We start from the raw sequence: 21,527 nt of genomic DNA on the forward strand, positions 1-21,527 counted from the left end.
TGTGTTATAATTTGTAAAGATAGTGAAGCTACTAAGGTTGAAAGGAATTTGTATGTTATCCGTTGTTGGTAAAATTTTTAAGTATGGATAATAAAGAGATCTACTTTAGTAAAAAGGAATCTTCGTACGGTATAATTCATTTGTTTTATTTATCGATTGCCATGGAAACGTGAGTTTGTCTGTTGGATAGATAATCAGAAATTAGTTCGAAGTAGTTTTAATAAGAAATAATACAAAGTTGTCGATAATAGAAGTACCAATTGCAATTTACAAACTGATTATTCAAATAAGAAATGAAAATCAGTCACGTAGAAATATAGTTTGAACAATTAATACACATCATTTTCGAAATATCAAGGAAAATGTGTTTTTTTTACCCCAACTTTGAGTTCTGATTTCATCCCCTAGATATGGGTAATAGTACTATATCGTATGTAAGTTTTATTAAAATCGGCGATTTACACTTAAACGATGTCCCTTGTAAGAATATTATTGAGAAGTATTGTGGAATCTCCTACGTTTGCAATTAAATACAAGAAACTTTGAAGTAGTGAACATGAAGAAAAGAAACAGTTGTCAAAGCTCTCTCAATTTTGATGGAAGCAAGTTTATCTACGGATAGTTGTACTGTGATTATAACTAGTGACAAAAATTTATTCCCCTGTTATTTTATCATCCGAAAAGTCGGAATGAAATGATATCTTCCTGTTAAATCTTATACCATAACCGCGACATGTGCAAAGATAAATGTACAGAATTTACTAAACCATACGGCATCTCGCTGAATACTATATTTAAAAAATATAGTTAATCATTTAAATGAAGGCAATACATTTTAATTGATAAGTAAGTCAGGCTGTAACGGTTCCCAACGGTCGTTATATAAACAAAAATTTGAAAATAGTTCCGATATTATGCCAAAATTCCATATCACAATGGTTTTTTCTTCTTACAACTCTACTTCGATACTCTGCTCGATTAGGCACTCTTCTGATAGTCCTGTAATGTACTTTATTACTTTAGTTTTTGATTTTTTATGAAATTTCTGGTGCAGTTATAGCACGATACTTTTATTCACCACTGTATATAAACATACTGGGCTCATTGCGGCAATTTAGAGAATTGTTAGCTACAAAATTATGGGGCTAAGAATTAGATGCACATGTAAATTATGTTATTCAATCAAAAGACGTCATGTGGATCGATCAATGGCAAGAGAAAATTTAAAAAAGACAACTTTTTGTCCAAAAATATATATATATTTAAAATAATTTTTTAGATAAACCACGTTTTTATATTATATATATATACTTTTATATATATAAGTTGTGAAAGAAGGGAAGTTGACAGGAAAATGTGATAAAAATATTGGCAGAAGAAGGGAAAGGGGAAGAGTTGGAAAGGGGGGTTAAAGGAGATTAAAGGTCAAAGACTAGAATAGGAAAGAGCAGGTTATAATAGTGATGTCTATATAGAGTATGGTATAAATTTAGGAAGGTGCATATTATTAGTAATGATGGACAGTTTTATATATGTAAAACTTAATATACTTTATATTATAGACGATATTAGTAGTACATTTATTGTTTTTTATATATTTGTATGCGAATAAGGTGAACGATATTGAGGTTTCTAACAAAAGACAATAATATGAAATCTTTTTCACTGCATATTTAAATAATTATCTTTTTCGTCGGAAATTATTCCAACGTATTCGTTTCTGTCAATTTTTGAAGAATTGTATATACGTTCGATAATTTCGAGAGAATAATTTTACGCATTAAAGTCTTTTGTCTTTTAAAATTCAATATTATTTTTGATCGTGTATTATAGAAGTATGTGTTAATTATAATACAATTATAACTCTATCGACAAAAGTGTTACGATAATTATTGTAATCGCACACGCGATATATAACGTGCTTGTTTCGGTATTCATAAGAATACATTCGCTTTTATATTTACATTAATAAAATTTATTATACTGAATGTTTAAACTTGAAAGTCAATTAAGAAACAGTATTTTATTGGTTATATCTCACGCTGTATTAAATATGGGACAGATTACGAAAATAATTCTGATAATATTAAATCATAAATATTTAATATTTGAATTAAAGAATTAAATTTTGTATATATTGTACCAAGCGTATAGTTTCGTTCAGCAGATCACGGAAATAGTGGTTCATAAATTTTCATATATCAGCATGGTTAATGCATGCAAACGATAGACCCTGATGACCTGGCATGGTTGAGGAACAGAGGCGTACACCTTTCCTCGTCTCTGGTCAGTGGTTCGAGTTCCCAGTTTAGCGTCTCCTTGCGTGACTCGCGTTATCCTCGAATTTAGGTTAGCACGTACGTGTCTTTCTACGTAGAATTTGTCAAGTTAAAGTCGCTTCCGGTGAATTAGCGCGAAAATGGCGCGTAAGAAAAGGAAACAGACGCGAATGATCTCCGTTTTTGTACCTGACGATGTACGTTTACGCTTAAACAGACCAAATATTAAGTATTTCGTGGAAAGTGTCGTTATCATTATTATATAATACCTTGAACAGAGAAGAAAGGTAGAGAGATACACTCGATACTACTCGAAAGTATACGATCCTGCATCCAGTATATCGAAATTTTATTTTTATTTATTAAAAGAATCTAGTCACGTCTTTCAATGTGCATGTATTTTCAAAATAAATATTTATTTTTATGAAAACTGCAAAATTACACATATTATTGACTTAAACTCAATATTTTCAAATATAAATACAAATACTCGAATTACTGTATTGACTAAAATTTTCTTGAAGTTCACGATGTATATTAGCCTTATATTTTATTTCGGTTTTTGATAGTTGTGCTCGATATACTGTGCTTTATATCTCACTACATATTTGCCGTTAATAATGACGAACTTTCTTTTACTGTTAACTTTTACTAAAACTTCAACTATATATTGTATATACTTCCTAATTAGATTATTTATTACAATTTATGCTTTTATTATAGTTCAAACAAGAAATTTCCAAATTATATGTTAATGTAGATATAATTGAAGAATGAATCATTTGTTTATCGAAATATTAGGAATGAGTAGTATATTTTCAATAAGCTTGTGCAGTTTAATAAATTTTAGACAACGTGTTTCTTTATCACAGTCTCTTACAGAGTAGAGAAAGAACAGAGGTTTCTTATGCGATAAAACGAACATTATCAGTCAAGTGTCAATGTCATACAAATTTACATAAAACGAATAATATCTGCATACTGAACATAAACTTAGAGTAACAACAATGATAAAGAATACACAGAAATATATTCTTTAATTAAGGTACAATAACCGCTAAAAAAATTTTCATAATTTATGTTATTTAACGTTTCTTTCCTTTTTCTGTTTCAGGTATGTATCACCAATTCAACTTGATTCAACTTATCAAGGAAAGGAAGATAACCGTTAATTAAATCTTGTTATTAGTTTACATTTCCACGTAACAATAATTCATTCGAAACTCATTTATTGTTATGTTACTACTATTATTAAATTACTTATCATAAATTCAATTATCATCCCACAATATTTTCAAAAAATATTTTCGAATGAAGTGTACATAGGTATTAAACTTCGTGGTAAGTTTCTTACATTCTGAATTTTTGATTTTTCTGATTTAGTTTACATTAGTATCTGTATTTAATAGGTTTTTGAACAAATTCGTACCGTAGTCAAGTATATTAATTTATACAGATAAATAATCGCTACAAAAAATTATATCTGAAACGACCAGTTTTAAATCCATTCATAAATTTGAATTTCAATACATTTTCATAATAAAGTAAGTTAAAGAGTAGCGTCGTGTTTTAGTTTTATTATATTAACATTTTTCTAGATATTCGTTTTTGATAAGTAAATATTATTGTTATACATTTCATAATAATTTTTAACGAAATTTATCGAAAGCAGGTGGCATGCTTAATGCAGATTTCAAAGAATCGGAGAATCAGTAAAATTATTAACAAGTTGAACGTCATTATGGTCATTGGTGACCGGCGCACAGTGTGATATTTCAGCAATCTAGTGGGACAAAATTATTACACCAAAGAAATATTCAGTTTAATGTCGATAATAATATACATTTTAAATATTATTTTATACTTTTTACATATATTAAATATAAACATAGAGAGTGTCCCAATCATAACCGGTCGATTTACTTTTTATATAAAATTCAAACGGTTTAAGTAATCTTGATATTTTTTTTATTATTTAAAAGTACAAACTTGGAAGTTAATAATGGAACGTGATATCTTCCAAATGGCCACATCGGTTTCTTTTACAGATCACTAATTTTTTCCCCAAATTTTTCACGACGTTTTCGCACAAATTCGGATCAATTTCACCAATCACATGTTCGATGTTGTCTTTCAGCTTTAGAATTCTAGATTATCGGTATAAACTTTACCTTTGATGCGACTCCAAAAAAAAAAATCCAAAAGTGTCAAATCGAGATACACGTAAAAATATCCATAGAAAGCACTACTACAATGCAGTTACAAATTTAACTGAAGTAGCTAATATATTTTCGTAAGCTTGAATATAGTTAGCTATATTTCTAGACCCTATTACATATCATTGCAGATCATTTCTCGAAGTAAAACTTACGTGTTCATATAAAATGGACATTTCATTATTGATACATAATGTAGTTGTATGGATCCGGATTACTTCCAAAATTCAATTTTGTCCACCTAGATTGCTAAAATATCACACTGTGTTGTGCTCCAAAGTTACGATTTTCTAAATCGCTCATAAGATATGTACTTTAATATTTGTAAACTTTTAAATAGCATTACTCTCGTTAGTAATACTATAAAATAACAAGCACATCCGCAAATGATGGAATATCTCTGCATTTTACACCACGGTTTAAACAAATATCGTGGACATTCTTAAGGGAGCAACGAGTAAACATTTGGTTTATATAACTTTTTGTCATTTAATTTACGATAGTATGAACTATAAAAACAGCAATAATTTTTTAAAAAATGATCCTTGTTTGTATTTACGACGTCATCGCTTTTAATGATTATTTATCAATATGGCCTATCGGTGTGTATAATTTCAGCCAAACGCGATGAGGTACAACAAAAATTCAGAAAACACTAGAAAATGTAATATAATTTCTAGGAATTGACGTTCGAACAATTTCATTTTTATCATAATTATCAAAATGATAGTTATTTGAAAAATCGAATTTGGATAAAAAATTTGTATGTCTTTATTTTCTGAAATAATTAAAATGCTTTAAAAATTGCTACGTTAGCCCCTTACAAACGGTATAATAAAGATATCGGCAAAATTTCAAAGTAATCGATTAGCTAGATCTCGAGATACCTTGCACAATGTTTCTAGAAACATAGTTTCGAAGAAAACGAGTTTAAAGTTTCTAAACGGCTTGTTATGCATCGGTTAAGACGTTGCAGCACTCATATATACGAATCTGTCACGCTCTTCGTACCTCCAAAAATAGATTCTTTTAAAGACTGAGACCTTTCACATTTTATTTTTAAGTCTTCAAACTACTATTTAAGACAAAAAAAAAAGAAGTAGATTTTTCAAAATTTCAAACTGTCCTGTCTCCTTAAGTATGGAACACTAGCGTGACGGTCAATGTGTTAAATCGAGTGGAGACATTATTAGCCGAGCCAGTAAATTATTATAATATTTTTTCAATGTATTTGTATATTTTCGTAAGAACACAAAATATATGATCAGAAAGATACAAGATTAGAAAAAGTGGAAAATACGAGTTAAATTATTCTTTCAATGATTATATACTATTTTATTAATAATACCGAGCAAGTGACATTAAGTTTTTAAAATTAAAGAATTACATTGTTCTCTATAAAAATTGAAAAAGAAATTTACAGACACTTTACAGATTCAATTTATCTCTTTACATTCTATACGAACATAAATACAAAATATACGATTGTATTTTAAAAAGAAATCATGATCTTGAAATGTCAAAAATTGACTCCGAGAAAAACATTTTTCTTTCACATTATATTTGCTTCGTTGAACGGTACAACTTTTGTTTAAGACATTTTTTTCATGTACTCACAAATAACGGAAATGTTTAGATATTTCCATTTACACGTCCTCGTGTCTTGTCAAAGAATTGATTTGAAAATTGTAGTGAAATAACTTATGTTCGTATCACGGTTAGATTTTTTAGATCATTTAATATTACGATTAATACGTACAGAATAATTTGTTCGTAAACAAACAGGGTTCGTAATATTGAAAATGTAGTTATATTTACCTGAGAGATTGAAGCATTTCAAAGGAAATGGGGTTAGATTGACGGTCCTCGTTGCATCGCACCGTGTAGAGTAATGGGAAATATAACGGGTGTGCATTATAATAATTCTGAACTATGAAAATGCACGACGCAAAGATTTGCAGATGGCTTTGCTTTGCATATGAAAGAAACATAAGCTAAGGTGAAGAAACTTAATATTTTTTATTACAAATGTAAATTATTATTTATTACAAATATTATAATTATATTAATTATTTACAAGATTACAAAATTATATCATTACATGTTATCATTAACATCATCGTCGCTTGAGATTCAATCTTGTACATTATATCGCTTGGTTCACGTGGTGTGTAGACTTCTTTATACATTGTACTATTAAAATTGTTTAAAAGTTGCTTCGTAACTGCATAGCTGCAACATTTTAGTTGATACAATTTAAGTCCATATTAATACTATGTCCCAGTCTATTCTGTTTTTTTAGTTTTAATACTAGTTACTAATGGAAATGTTCTTCAATGTTCGAGTTTGTTAAAATCAGACATAGCAATGCCAGGTCACAAATATTTTAAAATTTTTGTGCCCTGTTATTTGAAATTTCGCTAATCTTAATGAAAGAAATTAACCAAATATATTGGGTTTGACAGAAGAAATTCTACATATGTACATTGTAGTTCCATAATATAAGAAATTTGCATTAGTCTATGAATCATTTCTAGAATCGTTTTTAAAAAAATATTTGACACGATTTTCTTTATATGCTATTATACATATCTAGGGAGTGAAATTAGCTCTCAAAGTTGGGGGAGAAAAACACATTTCCCCCTCGATATTTCGAAAAAGATGAGACCTAGGAAAAAGTTGTTTAAACAAAAATTGCGTACTTCTGAATAGTGAATTTAAACTTCCAAAGAGTTTTGCAAAATATAAATTTGGTTAAACAGCATGTTAAGAAATTTTTACTTTTAAAATTTCTTTTTATACAAATCACTGTTTCGTAGCTTTATAAATTTGCCAATATAAACTATAGACCAATATGGAAAATGTGTATATTTGAAAATCTTAGTTTTATCCTTTCGATAAAAGTTAGCGTTGGTGCAATAAAATCAGCTTCATTTGTAAAAATATATCACGTAGTAGCTGTCTATATTATGGACACGTATTGTTAATTAGTCCCTGGCTGCTAAAACTTGTCGCGACAAAAAGAAATAGTTCGCGGTATTGCTTCTGATGAAAAAATTAGGGAAGACTTTTATAATTGCGTGATCGAAACTATATTGAAAAATCTCTATAAATGTATATTGTTAATTACTCGATATATTTGTTTTATTTCTACAAATATGCTGATTCAGAAAAGTGCTAATTTTATTAGGTATAGCAATAAGTCTTTCAAATTGTTTTTGAAATTAAAGACATAACACCACAAAGTGACTGGTGTGTTGTACGTTTGTAAAAATTTGTTAGCTCTGAAAAGCGTCGAATACCAGTCCTTGATGTATTTCAACGTCTGCAAATCCAGCCAGTTTATAGCTGTCTGTTATTAAATTAATAATATTTTGTGCCAGCTCGATTTCTTTGGTATTACTATCACTTTCGGTGCCATTTTCATAACTGTATGCTTCCTTTGAAATATTAATTACATTAATTGGATTGATTTTCATTTTTCTGTTAAAAATATACCATTATATCATTGAATACAGATAACTTTCCACACAAACAACTTCAGCTTACCCTCACACAGGAATACACGTGTCTGTAATCTCGTTCTGATGACGATTGTTCGAAACACAAGCGGAAAATGTAGCAATGTTTGCATGTATCATACTCTTATTCATCTTCAGATATAGTAAGAGAACTGAGACTTCAAAATCAGGTTTTTCCAGAGCTACCAAATTTTTACAAACGTACAACACACCACTTACTTTATGGCATTATACTTTTAATTTCAAAACAGTTTGAAAGACCTACTGCTACACTCAATAAAGTTAGCACTTTTCTGAATCAGCATACTTGTGGAAATAAAACAAATATATCGAGTATTTAACCATTGCACCAATGCTAATTTTTATCGAAAGGATCAAACTAAGATTTTCAAATATACACATTTTCCTTATTAGTCTACAGTTTGTATATAAAGAGAAATTTTAAAAGTGAAAATTTATTAACATGTTATTTAAACCAATTTATATTTCCCAAAACTCTTTGGAAGTTTAAATTCATTATTCAAAAGTACGTAATTTTTGTTTAAGTATCTTTTTTCCGGGTCTCATCATTTTCGAAATATCGATGAAAATGTGTTTTTCTCCCCAACTTTGAGGACGATTTCACCCCCTAAATACATATAATAGCACATAAAAGAAAATACGTGTCAAATATTTTTCTAAGATTTATATTATATGTAAGTTAATTGATATCCCTTATAAGAAGTGCACGACCAAATACATATCTACAATCAATACAAGCTCATCATTTATATTTCCAACGATCCCAGTAACACAAATTTATTTTTTGGGAAGCGTAGTCTTCGAGATAATCCTACCTGAACATTTCTCGTTATTTATCATGCTACAGGTAGTAACACCCGTTATATTTCCCACTCTGCTAGAGAATACTAAGCAACGAGGGCCACCACGTCACTCAATCTATTTATCTCCGCTCTTTTGGCTTGAAATTTATCTTATTTTTCCGACTACGCTGATCAGGATCCGACTTTTAACTAGTACGAACAAAAAAATTAAAACTGAATGTTTAGGGAGGAAGAGAGGAGGTCTTTGAAATAGAAAACTTGTAATATGTAATGGAATATAAACTCGGCAATATATTCCGAGTGTTTATCGGAGTAACAGTGCATTATTGTATGACAGAACAAAAAGTGGACAAACGAATAAAAGAATGCAAACCAGTGTAGAAAAATTATTTCTACTTAATCGTGCCGAAAGTCGAACTTGTGATGCTAAGTTGTCATCTAACAAGTATTAAGAGTTTTATTTTCTACCAAAAATGAAACTAATCATCTGATTCAGTGCTAAATACTTTAGTTGTGAAGGAAGTTGAGTTTCTTTAGGAAAAATCTCGACAACAAGAAGTGCAATATAGCATTTCGAAATTAAAACTCTACTCTGTTAGCAACAATCGTGCCTTTGTAATAGTGAGATCTGAGTTTGCAGTCGTGTGTACATACTGCATACATATAAGTGTACAGACGTATTTAGATTCATTCATACGCACGTGCATACGTTGAAACATGCATTTGTACATACATATATATCTATATATGTACAGAAATAGAAATTTTGTCGAAATTTATCTCGATTACAATACTTTCTTTCGTACAGAAAATTCACATTTATAAAATCAAATATACAACTGCGGAGTATACAGTTAGGGACAACATTGAGTCACAAACCTTTGTGTTAGATAAAAATTGTATGCTGTAAGTCTGGAACTTTTCCTAATTAATTACTATTTCTTCAATTCTTTGTTATGGTCCACACATTTATAAAAATATTTCGTAAATCGTTTTTCGAAAAGTGCTTTATTTCGAATAAGAATATTTACAAGTTTTATAGGAACAAAACAGTGTAGAAAAAATTGAACGAACATTGTTTTCCATATGTTGTCGAAATTTGTAAATGTTACATTGTTTCAAATTTTTTTATATTTATACCGAAATTTAAAGATCGTCATAATATAAGATTAGTTCTAAAAGACATCAGTCTCGAGCGAATTTTATGGTTTGCCTCTGTCATGTGCCTCCTAGCTCATTCATAGTCTACTTAGAAAGGCTACTTATAACGAAACACGAACGACGACCTATAACGAAACAATACTGTAAACGGAAGCATTTAAATTTTGACAAAAAGTATATGTCAATAAACACACCTGTTTCGTTTTGGAAAAAAAGTGGTCTGGAGTGACAAAACTAAATTCGAATTATTTGGTAAAAAAAAGAATTGACAACCAGTTTGGTGAGAAACGAATGAAGCACTCGGGCAAAAATTCATCTCGCATACTGTAAAACACAGTAGAGGTTACATTATTGTGTGGGGGTATTTTTTTGAAAATTGTATATTAATTGATAGACTGTAATGCTGATCGATATATTAATTTGATAAAATTTAATGGAAATTTAAAAAATCTGTAGAAAAAATGTGTATCGTCCATGATTTGTCTTCCAGAAAGACAATGCTCCATACACAAAGTAAAAAGAACCATGAATTTTTTCAAGAATTTAGAAACAGAGCTTTAAGAATGGCTATCACAAAGTCCAGATTTGAATATTGTTGAAAACCTATGGGTTTTATAGGATAAAGGAGTATTAATTACCAGTAGAACAAATAAAACTTCATTTTTCACTGGTTTACAACATTCATGGGAATGTATAACGAAAAATATCATCGAACATTTAGTAGAAAACATCCCAAAATGTTTAGAAGCAGTCATTAAAGCAAAAAGAGGAAATAAAAAATATCAAAAGAGTGTAAATAGAGTAAAATATAGAAAAAATAAAAATGTCCACGCAATTTTGTTTTTGTACAGACTATAAATATTCTTATTCGAAATAAGCCACTTTATTTTAAAAAACAACTTACCAAATATCTTTATAAATTTGTAAATTATAACGAAGGCTTAAAGAAGTAGCAATTAATTAGGACAAATTCCAGACTTGCAGCATTTTTATCCAACACAAACGAGTCAATTAGTTGTCAATTGTCTACTCAATTAGTTATCTACAAATTAAGTGAAATACTGGAAAAGAATTCGTCGACCTTTATTCACCAGAAGAACCACATTTCTTGAACGTATTAACAAGATTATGCGCCAATACATAAAAGTCGAGCAACATTCATTTATTGAAGAAATTTACAAAGAAATTAAAAAAAAAATTAGTGGGGAACATGCCCGGTCACATATTTGAGTTCATGGAGAAGAAAGGAGTACTATTAAAATTTTCTATTCTATCCATACAAATTATAATTAAATTCTTTTATTATATACTAATATTGCTATTACTACTTTAACTTCATTGATGCTGTAGTTCTGCATCCGTAAACTGTAACATTTTGTCTAAAATAATTATGTTGGCCCCTTTTATCAATAATATAATTTCTTATGATTTAAAAGTATTACTATTTCTAAATAATGATGTTTAAAAATAATTAATTAATACCCCGAAACTCTCGAAAATTGTAGTGGTGCAATAGTTGTGCTCCACAGTGTGTATCAATTGAATCGAAAATGTTTTCGAATAATGTTTGACTGGATCAATTTCTTTTAAGAACAGAAGTGTTAATGCATATCACAATTATGAAATTATAAATTATCTTACATATATCTTGTTTCAATTGCAGTGCACAATTCTTTTAACAATTGTTGCTCGAATTTTAAAGTTAAAATCGGTAAAAAAGAAATGTTGGAAATAGTTTAAGTAGAGTTTTCCAATTCTTTAAAATTTTTCGGAGAAAGTGTTTCAAAAAGGTTTCAGCCAAGGTCAGCAGGATGGAACCCAGTCACAACAGCGTTTCCAAAAATAACTACATCTGTGCTTTATATCGTCAGCTTCTGCGAGTACAATGTTCTTGTAACCTTCACAAATTAAACCCACGCAGTTTCGGCGATAAACTCGTGGATTGAGATTTTTCTTTTTATTCGCTTTACTCGTCGTACATTTTCCATGCTCCGGTTTTGCTTCGTTCATTATACCTCCTTTATGTAATTCTTTTTGTAATTTAATTTTAATTATAACAATTTTATTATCGTTATGAATGTTTTCTTTACAAAAAAAAAAAAGAATTTTATCGTATCCGTATGAAACAATTTTACCTAAACATAGTTCGTGTTTTCAATTCTATATTGTCATACAGTATTTCTTGTCATCGGTAAATTAGTAATGTTGATCAGTTGATACAATTGGTATCTCTTTTATCATTTATCGTTGCGTTCCCTCTAATATCGATTGTTGGTAAACCACGTGAAACAACACTTCACAGATTTGCTCCGAAAATATATATTGTGTTCAATGGAGAATTTTCTTTATTAGAATTTTATATTTAAACGATGAAATTTTAATTACGAATTACTTTAATATTTCTTATTTTGATCGCATCGAAGTGTTGCAGAATATGTATTTCTTTTCTATTTTTTTTAAATAAAAATTATAAGAAAATATTTTCCATCTTTCGTAAATAAAAATTATACTCGATGTGTTTTGAAATGTTACCAACATGGTATGAAGAGAATTCATCGTTACTCACGCGTCGTTAACAAAAAAAGTCGAGTCGATTCTATCCACAATACATAAACATAAATTGCATGCAAATTTATAAATGGCACGAAACGATGCTGCTTTAGAAAGTTATCGACAGATAAAATTGACCCACTTACGCTACAAGTTACCACGTCTATTATAATATAGCATGCTAACTCACTATTTGTTACACAGAAACAATATTTATGTATAGGATTATACATAGATATCGTTTCCGTGTAACAAATAGTTTACGAATCGATACAACGTAAATGTACACCAATTTCGAATTACTCCAGTGTCTTATCAGCGATAAAAAAAACTGGAATGTTTTAATCTCGTTAGATGAACTGTACATGTGACCACATATTGTAACAGTTGCGAAAAAATTTTTCTAATCTGTGCATTCTGTGCAGGCAATTGATTTATTATTTCAATAGCAATTATCCATTATTTATAAATGAACTTAGTTTACATTAATAGATTAGTGAATGAAATATACAACGAAGAATGTAAGAATGTTGTGTACAACATTAGCTGTAAAAATAGTTCTCTACGCACTTTCTTTTGTGTTCTTAGTACTTTTTGAAATTGGAAATTTTTACCTGATGCATTTTAATACTTTTGGATCTATAGTTACGACTTTTATTAAAATTCATTATCTAAATAACTATATACTTTAGTATATTTATTTACATTATAATTTAAAATTATATTCATTGTACACGTACTACACGTGTACATATCTATCAAACAGTGCAATTGTTACATCAGCCTATTTTTGATTAAAATCTATTATTATTTTTAAATACTTTCTTTCGTTTCTTAAATATGAAAATAATTTCTGCTTCGTGACACGTACAATCAATTTTTCCCCGATATTATTGCTCCTGTTCGGTTGAATGAAACCTTCACGATGATATTAAATATCTATTTTCATTTTAGTTGTAAAAACGACTGTAAACAATTATGATAAAGAGAAAAATTAGTTCGGTCTCTTTGCAATGCATTGAGAACCGAGGTTTTTAAAAATTTCACGTCGAGAACATTGCCCTAGATATCTTGTTATACAATATAACATCAAACAGAATTCGTTTAATTTAAAAAGAATACAAATACTGTAAAAAATTTCTCCCAGGTTCCATACATGTAACGAATCTCTAGAGTGTAAAGAAGAATAGATAAATCTCTATTCTTTCAATGTATCGTGATTGTTACATATCGTGTTTAAACGTATGCGTAAGTATACAGTTACGTGAAAAAATATAGCCTCTCGGTAAAAATTACAGTTTTCGTTCTTGGTTCAATGTCATTGTGTAACACGATTAAAGGCCTTGTTCGTGATATCTGTTATCGCGTGTATTCTTTTGAAATGTATATTCTTTAAAAATGTTTTACAACGATAAATACTACCGAACATCGCCCATTCACCGTTGTCTCGGTTACATTTTTTATTTCGTTATATTTATTTAGACAATACGCGGCCAATGCGCAGATCTGCATTATTACATACGCACATAACTCCGAAAGTATGTATTACGAGACTCAGACGCTTGTTTTTCACTCCGTGATTGTTTTCATCATCGTGCATAACTCGCAACGATAATTGCTAATCACTCGTGACGAAACCTCGAGACGTACGTTTCAGGTGCACGATACTATAAAAAGTTGTCTCGCTTTTTTACAACACATAGTACTATGCCATACATGTATTATACACAGTACGTGTAAGTGTTATTCGATTTTTTAAAGAATCTAGCGTTTATAAATACAATCCGAGTGAATTTTTCTTTTATGAAATCTTTCCGGTGTCTGTGCAAAGAATGAAGAAACGTTTCGATTATTTATGGAAATTTCTCGAGAACGTGTCGTTGTACGTGAACTGCGCAGTACCAAATATTTGTTTAAATTATCGTGTAGGTAAGTTAGTTTCGTGGTAAAGTCGCGTGTCCACGATCGCGTAACAATATAGAGAATTATTTTTCCATATATTGCTTTCTCTCGTATCAAAGTCTGGGTACGATAATCGGTGGCCAAACTGTGACAAAAACCAACATGAGTTTCGCTCGCGGCAAAATTCTCGTGAGATCGTGGTGTGGGTAACACGGCTCCAATATTGCCTATTCCGCACTGGTCGTTATCTCTTCACACGCACAGAGCAATCTGTCGTAATCGTTGTCTTCGTTCTGGTCGTCGTCATCAAAGTCATTCTCCTTGATTGTATCGCCGTTGACGACGCCACTTGATCGCCAAGTACCGTAAATTCAAACCAAATGTTGATTTCGGAATAAAGACTTGTTCGGGAATATTTTCAGTGCTTCTCGGTCGATTATTCCGCGCGTTAGTTCTGTGGGGTATTTCAGTGAAAATTGTGCACTACGGGAAAACACGTATCTTAAATAACGGTGACGTGTATCGCGGCGTGTAGCTACTAGCTACAACGAGAGTACAGGAGAAATATTTCCTCGGAAGGAGTTCGCGTAGTGATATTCGAGTTGAATCGAATCTTACGACAATTGTGCGGAGAAAATGAGTGCAGCGGCAATGTCCAAAGTGGTAAGTCTTAGAGATACGTACAACAGAAGTAATACGAACTTTCGGACGCGACTCTTAGGTTAGCTCGGATTATTTACACTAGGCGCTGTACCATCGACGATCGAATAGAAAGAATTCTTGGAACGTTAAACGTTACAAAATCTACTCTAAACGTTGAGTACATCGTATTTAAAATATAAAGTACGGAGTACCGTGTTTGCATTTGGTTCCGGTTTAGGAAGGTTCCAGTTTACGCATAAGTAAGCGATACTGTTTCGTAGACGAACATACGTAGTGCATGTGTATCCGCGTTTATCAGGAGTCAAAAGAAGGAACAATACTTTTCGACTAATTCTAATTTATTACTTTCCCTGACGCACTAGACACATTGTACACTTAATCTAATCTCGATTCGCGCGGCACGTCATGTTGTGGTAAGCGGTAAACTGATACAGGACGTAGACTGACTTATCTGCCGAGCGTGTGGCGCTACTTAAGTACGTACTAATCGCTTCCAGAACTATCCGTCCGCGTGCATTTCATGTTCAGCAGCATCTCTAGCGCGTCGATCGAATGCTTGCGAAACACTTGGAGAAATTATTACCCGGTACGTGTTGCATCATACGTATTAGCTACGCACATGTACTACTGAACCAAAGTATTGGCACACGCGTAGCTTTTAGGATACACGGATGCTTATAACAACGATAAAAATCGAATCAGAATTTATTTCTTATTTATGTTTATGTATCAGTTTATTATACAATAAGAAACAGTAAAACGAACAAAGGTGATAGAAAATAAAGAAAATACTTTCTAAACATTTTTTAGATGAACGAAAATATTGGTACATAGTATGAAATAGAGTACACATGTATGTACGTATGTATCGTTGTCGCTTCGAGGGATGCTCGATCATTATTTTAGAATACAGTCATTTAGAGAAACCTTCGAGAGTTATTTTTAATATTGTTCGATTATTTAAAGAATTAACTAAGTATACTAATGATCGAAAGAAACTACTTGTCTAAGGAAAAGAAGGTGATATTAAATTGATATGATATTAATAAATCGTACATATTGTAAATGCAGCGGAGAAACGTCTTTTCATTGTACAAATTGTTATAAAACGGTTCGAAAATCATTCGAGCGTTGAAAGTATAGTCCGAAATGGTTGTCATTTTATATTGTTGGAGAACATAGATAAGGTTATTAAGGTTTTTTATTCTGATTAGTTCCAATTGGGAAGAGTGTGACACTCATACGAGAGACCTTTGCGGTGCACCGTTTTATAATTTAATGGTGTTTGACAATGTTCCATTTGCTCTGACTTGTATACTTCTATACTGGGTTGTTCGATAAGTTTTGTCGGTTTTTCCATTGTAAAAAAATACTATGGCACTTCAACATTGAACAATTGTAAATATACGAATGAGTCGACAAATCTACACGAAACTTCACACATTTTTATCAAATAGTAGCACCCTCTTTAGAAAAATAAAACGACGAACCTAGTAGCTCCATTTCTTATCGAACGACAAAACTTATTTAGCAATCTATCGTATATATAAAGCCAGTTTCGCTTAAATAGTCGTACTATTGATTCTTTGGGGCACAGTGGGTTAAGAAATGTACTACTTTTTTAATGCCCTAATGTGCATGGATATTTTTCAACTCACCATGAAAAATTAAAACAAATCCGTACAAGTTTCACAGTGTGACTGTTAATATTGTATCCCATAATTAAACGTACTATGAGGTCTCATGTACGAGAGATCTACTACAAAGTACAACGTAAAGATTAGTACAAACAATTATCCGGACACAACAACACATTATCTGCGACACAACAACACTTGAGTTTCTGGCAGACACTCCAAATTATTGGATTGGAATATAAATTCGTAACGTTTTCAAAGTAAAATTCAAAGACACTTTTTAAATGTTTACACATATATTTATTCTGTTGCATTTATTTTCCATCTTGAGCTAGTACTTTTCGTCATTTCTGAGGCAACTTCTCTATCCCTGTCCCCCAAATCTTCGAGCCATAAACTCATCTACGTGCTTCTTGCAAGCTTCCAAAGAACCCAGGTTTTTCCTATTAAGAGAATATTATAGCAAACAGAATAAGTGGTAATCGGAAGGTGCCAGGTCGAGCAAATACGATGAGTAAGACAGGACATACTAATCAAATTGCACCAATTTCTGACGTGTCTGCAAGGAGATACGAGGTCTAGCGTTGGCCTAGTGGAAAACGATACACTTCCAATTGACCAGTTTCGATCACTTTTGCTGTTTTCAATCGATCTAATTGTGAATAATATTTATCCAAATTCAATATCTGATTGTACGGCAGTGGCTCGTAGTACAAGATGCCTTTCAATCCTACCAAATACACAATATCACATTTTCGGGTGCAGATCAGCTTTTGCACAGGTCTGTGAAAGCTCATTGCGTTTCTTTCAGAATATTTTTCGTTCTACATTGTTACGCAGGATCCATTTTTCGTCGCTTGTAACTATCCCTTTCAAAAATGAATTGTTTTCATTTCGTTTCAGTAATGAAAGTTTCATGAAAAGGCGGTTTATTAAATTTTTTTTTGTTAACTTGCGAGGCACCCACACACCGTACCGATTCAGGTATCCAAGAACTTCCAAATGCCTTACAACTGTTACATGATATATGTTGAGTATATCTGCCATGTTCCTTGGCAATCAACGTTTTGATCTGATCATCAACACCGATTGTAGGTCTCCCGAAACGTCCTCAATTTTCCACATCAAAATTGCCAAAAAATCATAATCTCGACAAATTGTTACTTTATGGTTTTCGAATAAAAGCATTATTCTTTATTTATTTAGTATATTCTGTATTCGTATTTAAAACACAATTTTATTTCTTTATACTTGCTCTACTATTATTAAACTGTTTTCTATATTTTGCCATCAATTTGTTACTTTTTTCACATGGTAAAAACAAATGGAACTACTTGTACAAGCCTTTAGACTTCGTCGTAATATCACGTACCTTTGAAATATCAATAGATCCTATTTACTCTTCCTTTTTTTTTATGTTCAACATTGGTAACTTTTTTGGGAAATAAAAAACAAACATCTTGAAAAATAAAATAGTTTTGAATGCAAACTTTACCGAATTACTGATAATTGAAAAATCTAACAAATTTGAAGATATATGACCGTATCGTGCATTTCTATTTTCAATCGTTTCAACATTTGATCGTATCGTGCATTTCTATTTTCAATCGTATCAACATTATCGGTGAGTATCGCACAAGATACAATCTGCAGTTCAGTGCTTGATTTGTTGCATGCCACGCGACATTGCCATACACTGTCATGTATCCACATTGGAGGCTCCAGTATTTGCTTCATTATCATAAAGATCGGACTAGGTCTCATATTGCGTTTTAATTTCTACCATTAAGTCGTTATAAGAACAAAGAGTATCTATATTATTAAAATACTATACTTTCCAATTTGTTTCTTAAGCGTAATTAAGGTTTAGCGACCTCTGTGCGATGGAACAGGCTAGACAACTTGCAGTGTATGCACTTTATGGATTAGATCTCACATTGTGTTTTAATTTCTACCATTGAGTCGTTGTAAGAACAAAGAGTATCTATACTATAAAATACTATACTTTTCAATTTGTTTCTTAAGCGTAAATAAGGTTTAGCGACCTCTGCGTGATGGAACAGGCTAGACAACTTGCAGTGTATGCACTTTATGGATTAGATCTCACATTGTGTTTTAATTTCTACCATTGAGTCGTTGTAAGAACAAAGAGTATCTATACTATAAAATACTATACTTTTCAATTTGTTTCTTAAGCGTAATTAAGGTTTAGCAACCTCTGTGTGGTGAAACAGGCTAGGCAACTTGCAATGCATGTACTTCATAGAATGCAGAATGCATAAAAAGCATGCATACCTCGTGTAACGCTCGCTATGCAAGGAATAGAGCAATTGATACACACCATGACGATCATTGAATATGGTGTTCCCCACTTTGTTCTTGATCCGTGTCGAATGTGATAATAAAGTGAGAATGGGTGGAGTGAACGAGTGATTCTTTTTACCTCTGTTCCGTCTTGCATATCATCAAGTAATGCACCTAGTATCCATACATACATATGTATATATCCTAACATCAAGTCTCATCTAGTGCTTATCGGTGTTATTTTTAATTTTAGATTACTATAAACATAATAAGCGTAACACAATGTACGAAACGGAGAGATATATTTGTTCGGTCACCTATATAATTATATGTTGTTAAATGGTGATCTCCCCAATCGGTTGACAATGTGTTAGCATTTTGCATTCAAAGCCTCTAATTTTGTCTATTATACACGGATTAATGTTAAACCAATTAGAACTGGGTAAAGTTTCAATTCATAGGAATTGTTTACAATATTGTTTAGTTTAGAATTGTTTAGTTTTTAAACTAAAAATAGATCTATTTGTAGCTAAATCTATCCTATAACACAGAAACTTAACTATTTCTACAATATTACACGATTTAATGTAATAAATTAACACACACACACACACACACAGACACGTCCTGATACTTTCCAACTAAAAGCGTGTAATTCAAGTATATAATGAATAAAATATAATTTAATTTTTTCTTCATTAGAGACGATATAGAACAAGTTTTGCTAACTTCAATATATAAACTTAAATTCGCTTTCAGATTTATTTTAAATATTTTTCAATTATTACGAATAACCAATATATGCATGTATAGCAAAAAAAAAAAAAAATCCAAAAGTTTACAAGAAGCAGACGTTGTTCTCTATGGATCGATTTTTTCAAAATTAGAAGAACAACGACCGACCGCTGCCTACATACATTAAGAATCTTTGCTTCCACTGTGCTTGTATCTTTTTCCATTTTCTTTTCGTGTGAGGAGAAAGTCATCAATTCCGACACCAATCAAGATCCTTTCTCTTTCGGGTAGGCATCTTGGTTGGTACCGGAGCTGGTGACTTTCTCTTCACACGGAAAGAATTAATGAACCTCGATAATGGCGCAACGGCATTCATTCCAGGTGCCAACGGTAGTAGCCTGATTACTGTTACAATTTTGTAATTGTGCGGTCAGATGTCGAGTTCCGTTGTTCTAACAACTTGTCATTTGTGACAAGTAACCTTTTCTTGCACTCTCTTTGAATTTATACAAAAAATCATATTTCTATATAACAATTTCTTTTGTAATTGAACATTTTTTAAAAATCTAAATAAAAATATTCAAATGTATTCCTGTATGGTTCTTTAGTATAAACACCTTTTTTTTGGTAATATTTATCGCAAACAACGTTTCATATACGTTAAATATACATCGATACTAATAGTTAATAGAAAGTACTAAATATTTTTCAGTTATGCAATAGATTCTATATATAATATTTGACGAGGAGTCTTTACGATTGTTATTTAATGACATATGCAAAATTCATTTTGATTGTAAAACTAGTACTTTTAGACGTTCATGATGTAAGATAATACTTCTATTTCGAATATTTTATAAGGCGCATGCACGGAATAAATTAATCACTTCGATATCTCGTGTGTATCATTCGTTCACGAAAAGAAGGCACAGTGTGTTTACATATTCGCTCCTCTCGTAGTTCATTGCCGTTTATACGATCGCAAACAAGAATTGCCATTGGCTAAAGATGGTGACAAAGTTTGATGGTGACAGTAACGAGACCAAGTGAGAGAATACTGCGTCATTGGCGTAGCCTTCTAATCAAATGTTAGCTATTAAGAATGATTTCGTTCTTGCTACTCGACTCAAGAATCCGAAGGAAAGTGCAATGTCTTCGGATGGTTGTCAACTTAGCGCCATTTAACTTCAAATACCACGAAATACTTGTTAATAAACACCTCCTTCCAGATAGTACTGCACGTTTTTGTAAAAGTTTTAAATATTGTTATTTTCGTAAAATTCCGTTTGTTTTGAATAAATTGAGGGTACAAAGCATTTCCAAATCGTCACACTACCACCTCCATATTGAACAATGCTCTGGAATAATAATTATTTGTTGAGTTTCCGACTCATAGAAGGTATTTATTTTCAAACAATTTGAATTTCGACTCATCCGTCCATAATACTTTTTCCCAATCTTTTATTGCCCAATTTGCACATTTTTCAGCCCATTGATGTCTTTTTAATTAGTTTTCAGCTTTTAGAAGAGATTTCCTAGCTAGTATACGTCTTCCTTTTGATTATACTAACTTCAATAGGAGTTTTCCTACTTTTATTTAAATCTAAGAGAGTTAAACTATATAACGCTATTTAGATACACTTAAAATCGATAAGCTTAGGTGTCTTCTCAGGATCAATTTTCAACTATTATAATTTTACTTATTGCTCTTACTTATACAAATTTATGTTAAATC

The 21,527-nt window shown here is 31.2% G+C and overlaps 1 protein-coding gene across 3 annotated transcripts in view; it reads left to right on the forward strand.

The window, feature by feature from the left end:
• Cnc (NFE2 like bZIP transcription factor cap-n-collar) overlaps nucleotides 1-21,527 on the forward strand; it is a 247,305-nt gene that overhangs the window by 24,185 nt on the left and 201,593 nt on the right. Inside the window, exon 1 of one of the 3 annotated variants that reach the window (XM_076304819.1) lies at nucleotides 14,635-15,116. The exons of the other annotated variants lie outside the window; for them this stretch is intronic. Coding sequence (XP_076160934.1) covers nucleotides 15,090-15,116 — 27 coding nt within the window. The 5' untranslated portion in view covers nucleotides 14,635-15,089. Of the gene's footprint in view, nucleotides 1-14,634; nucleotides 15,117-21,527 lie in introns of those variants that run through there. 3 annotated transcript variants of the gene reach the window in all.

This window comes from Ptiloglossa arizonensis, chromosome 2, assembly GCF_051014685.1.
Source record: "Ptiloglossa arizonensis isolate GNS036 chromosome 2, iyPtiAriz1_principal, whole genome shotgun sequence".
Classification (NCBI taxonomy): domain Eukaryota; kingdom Metazoa; phylum Arthropoda; class Insecta; order Hymenoptera; family Colletidae; genus Ptiloglossa; species Ptiloglossa arizonensis.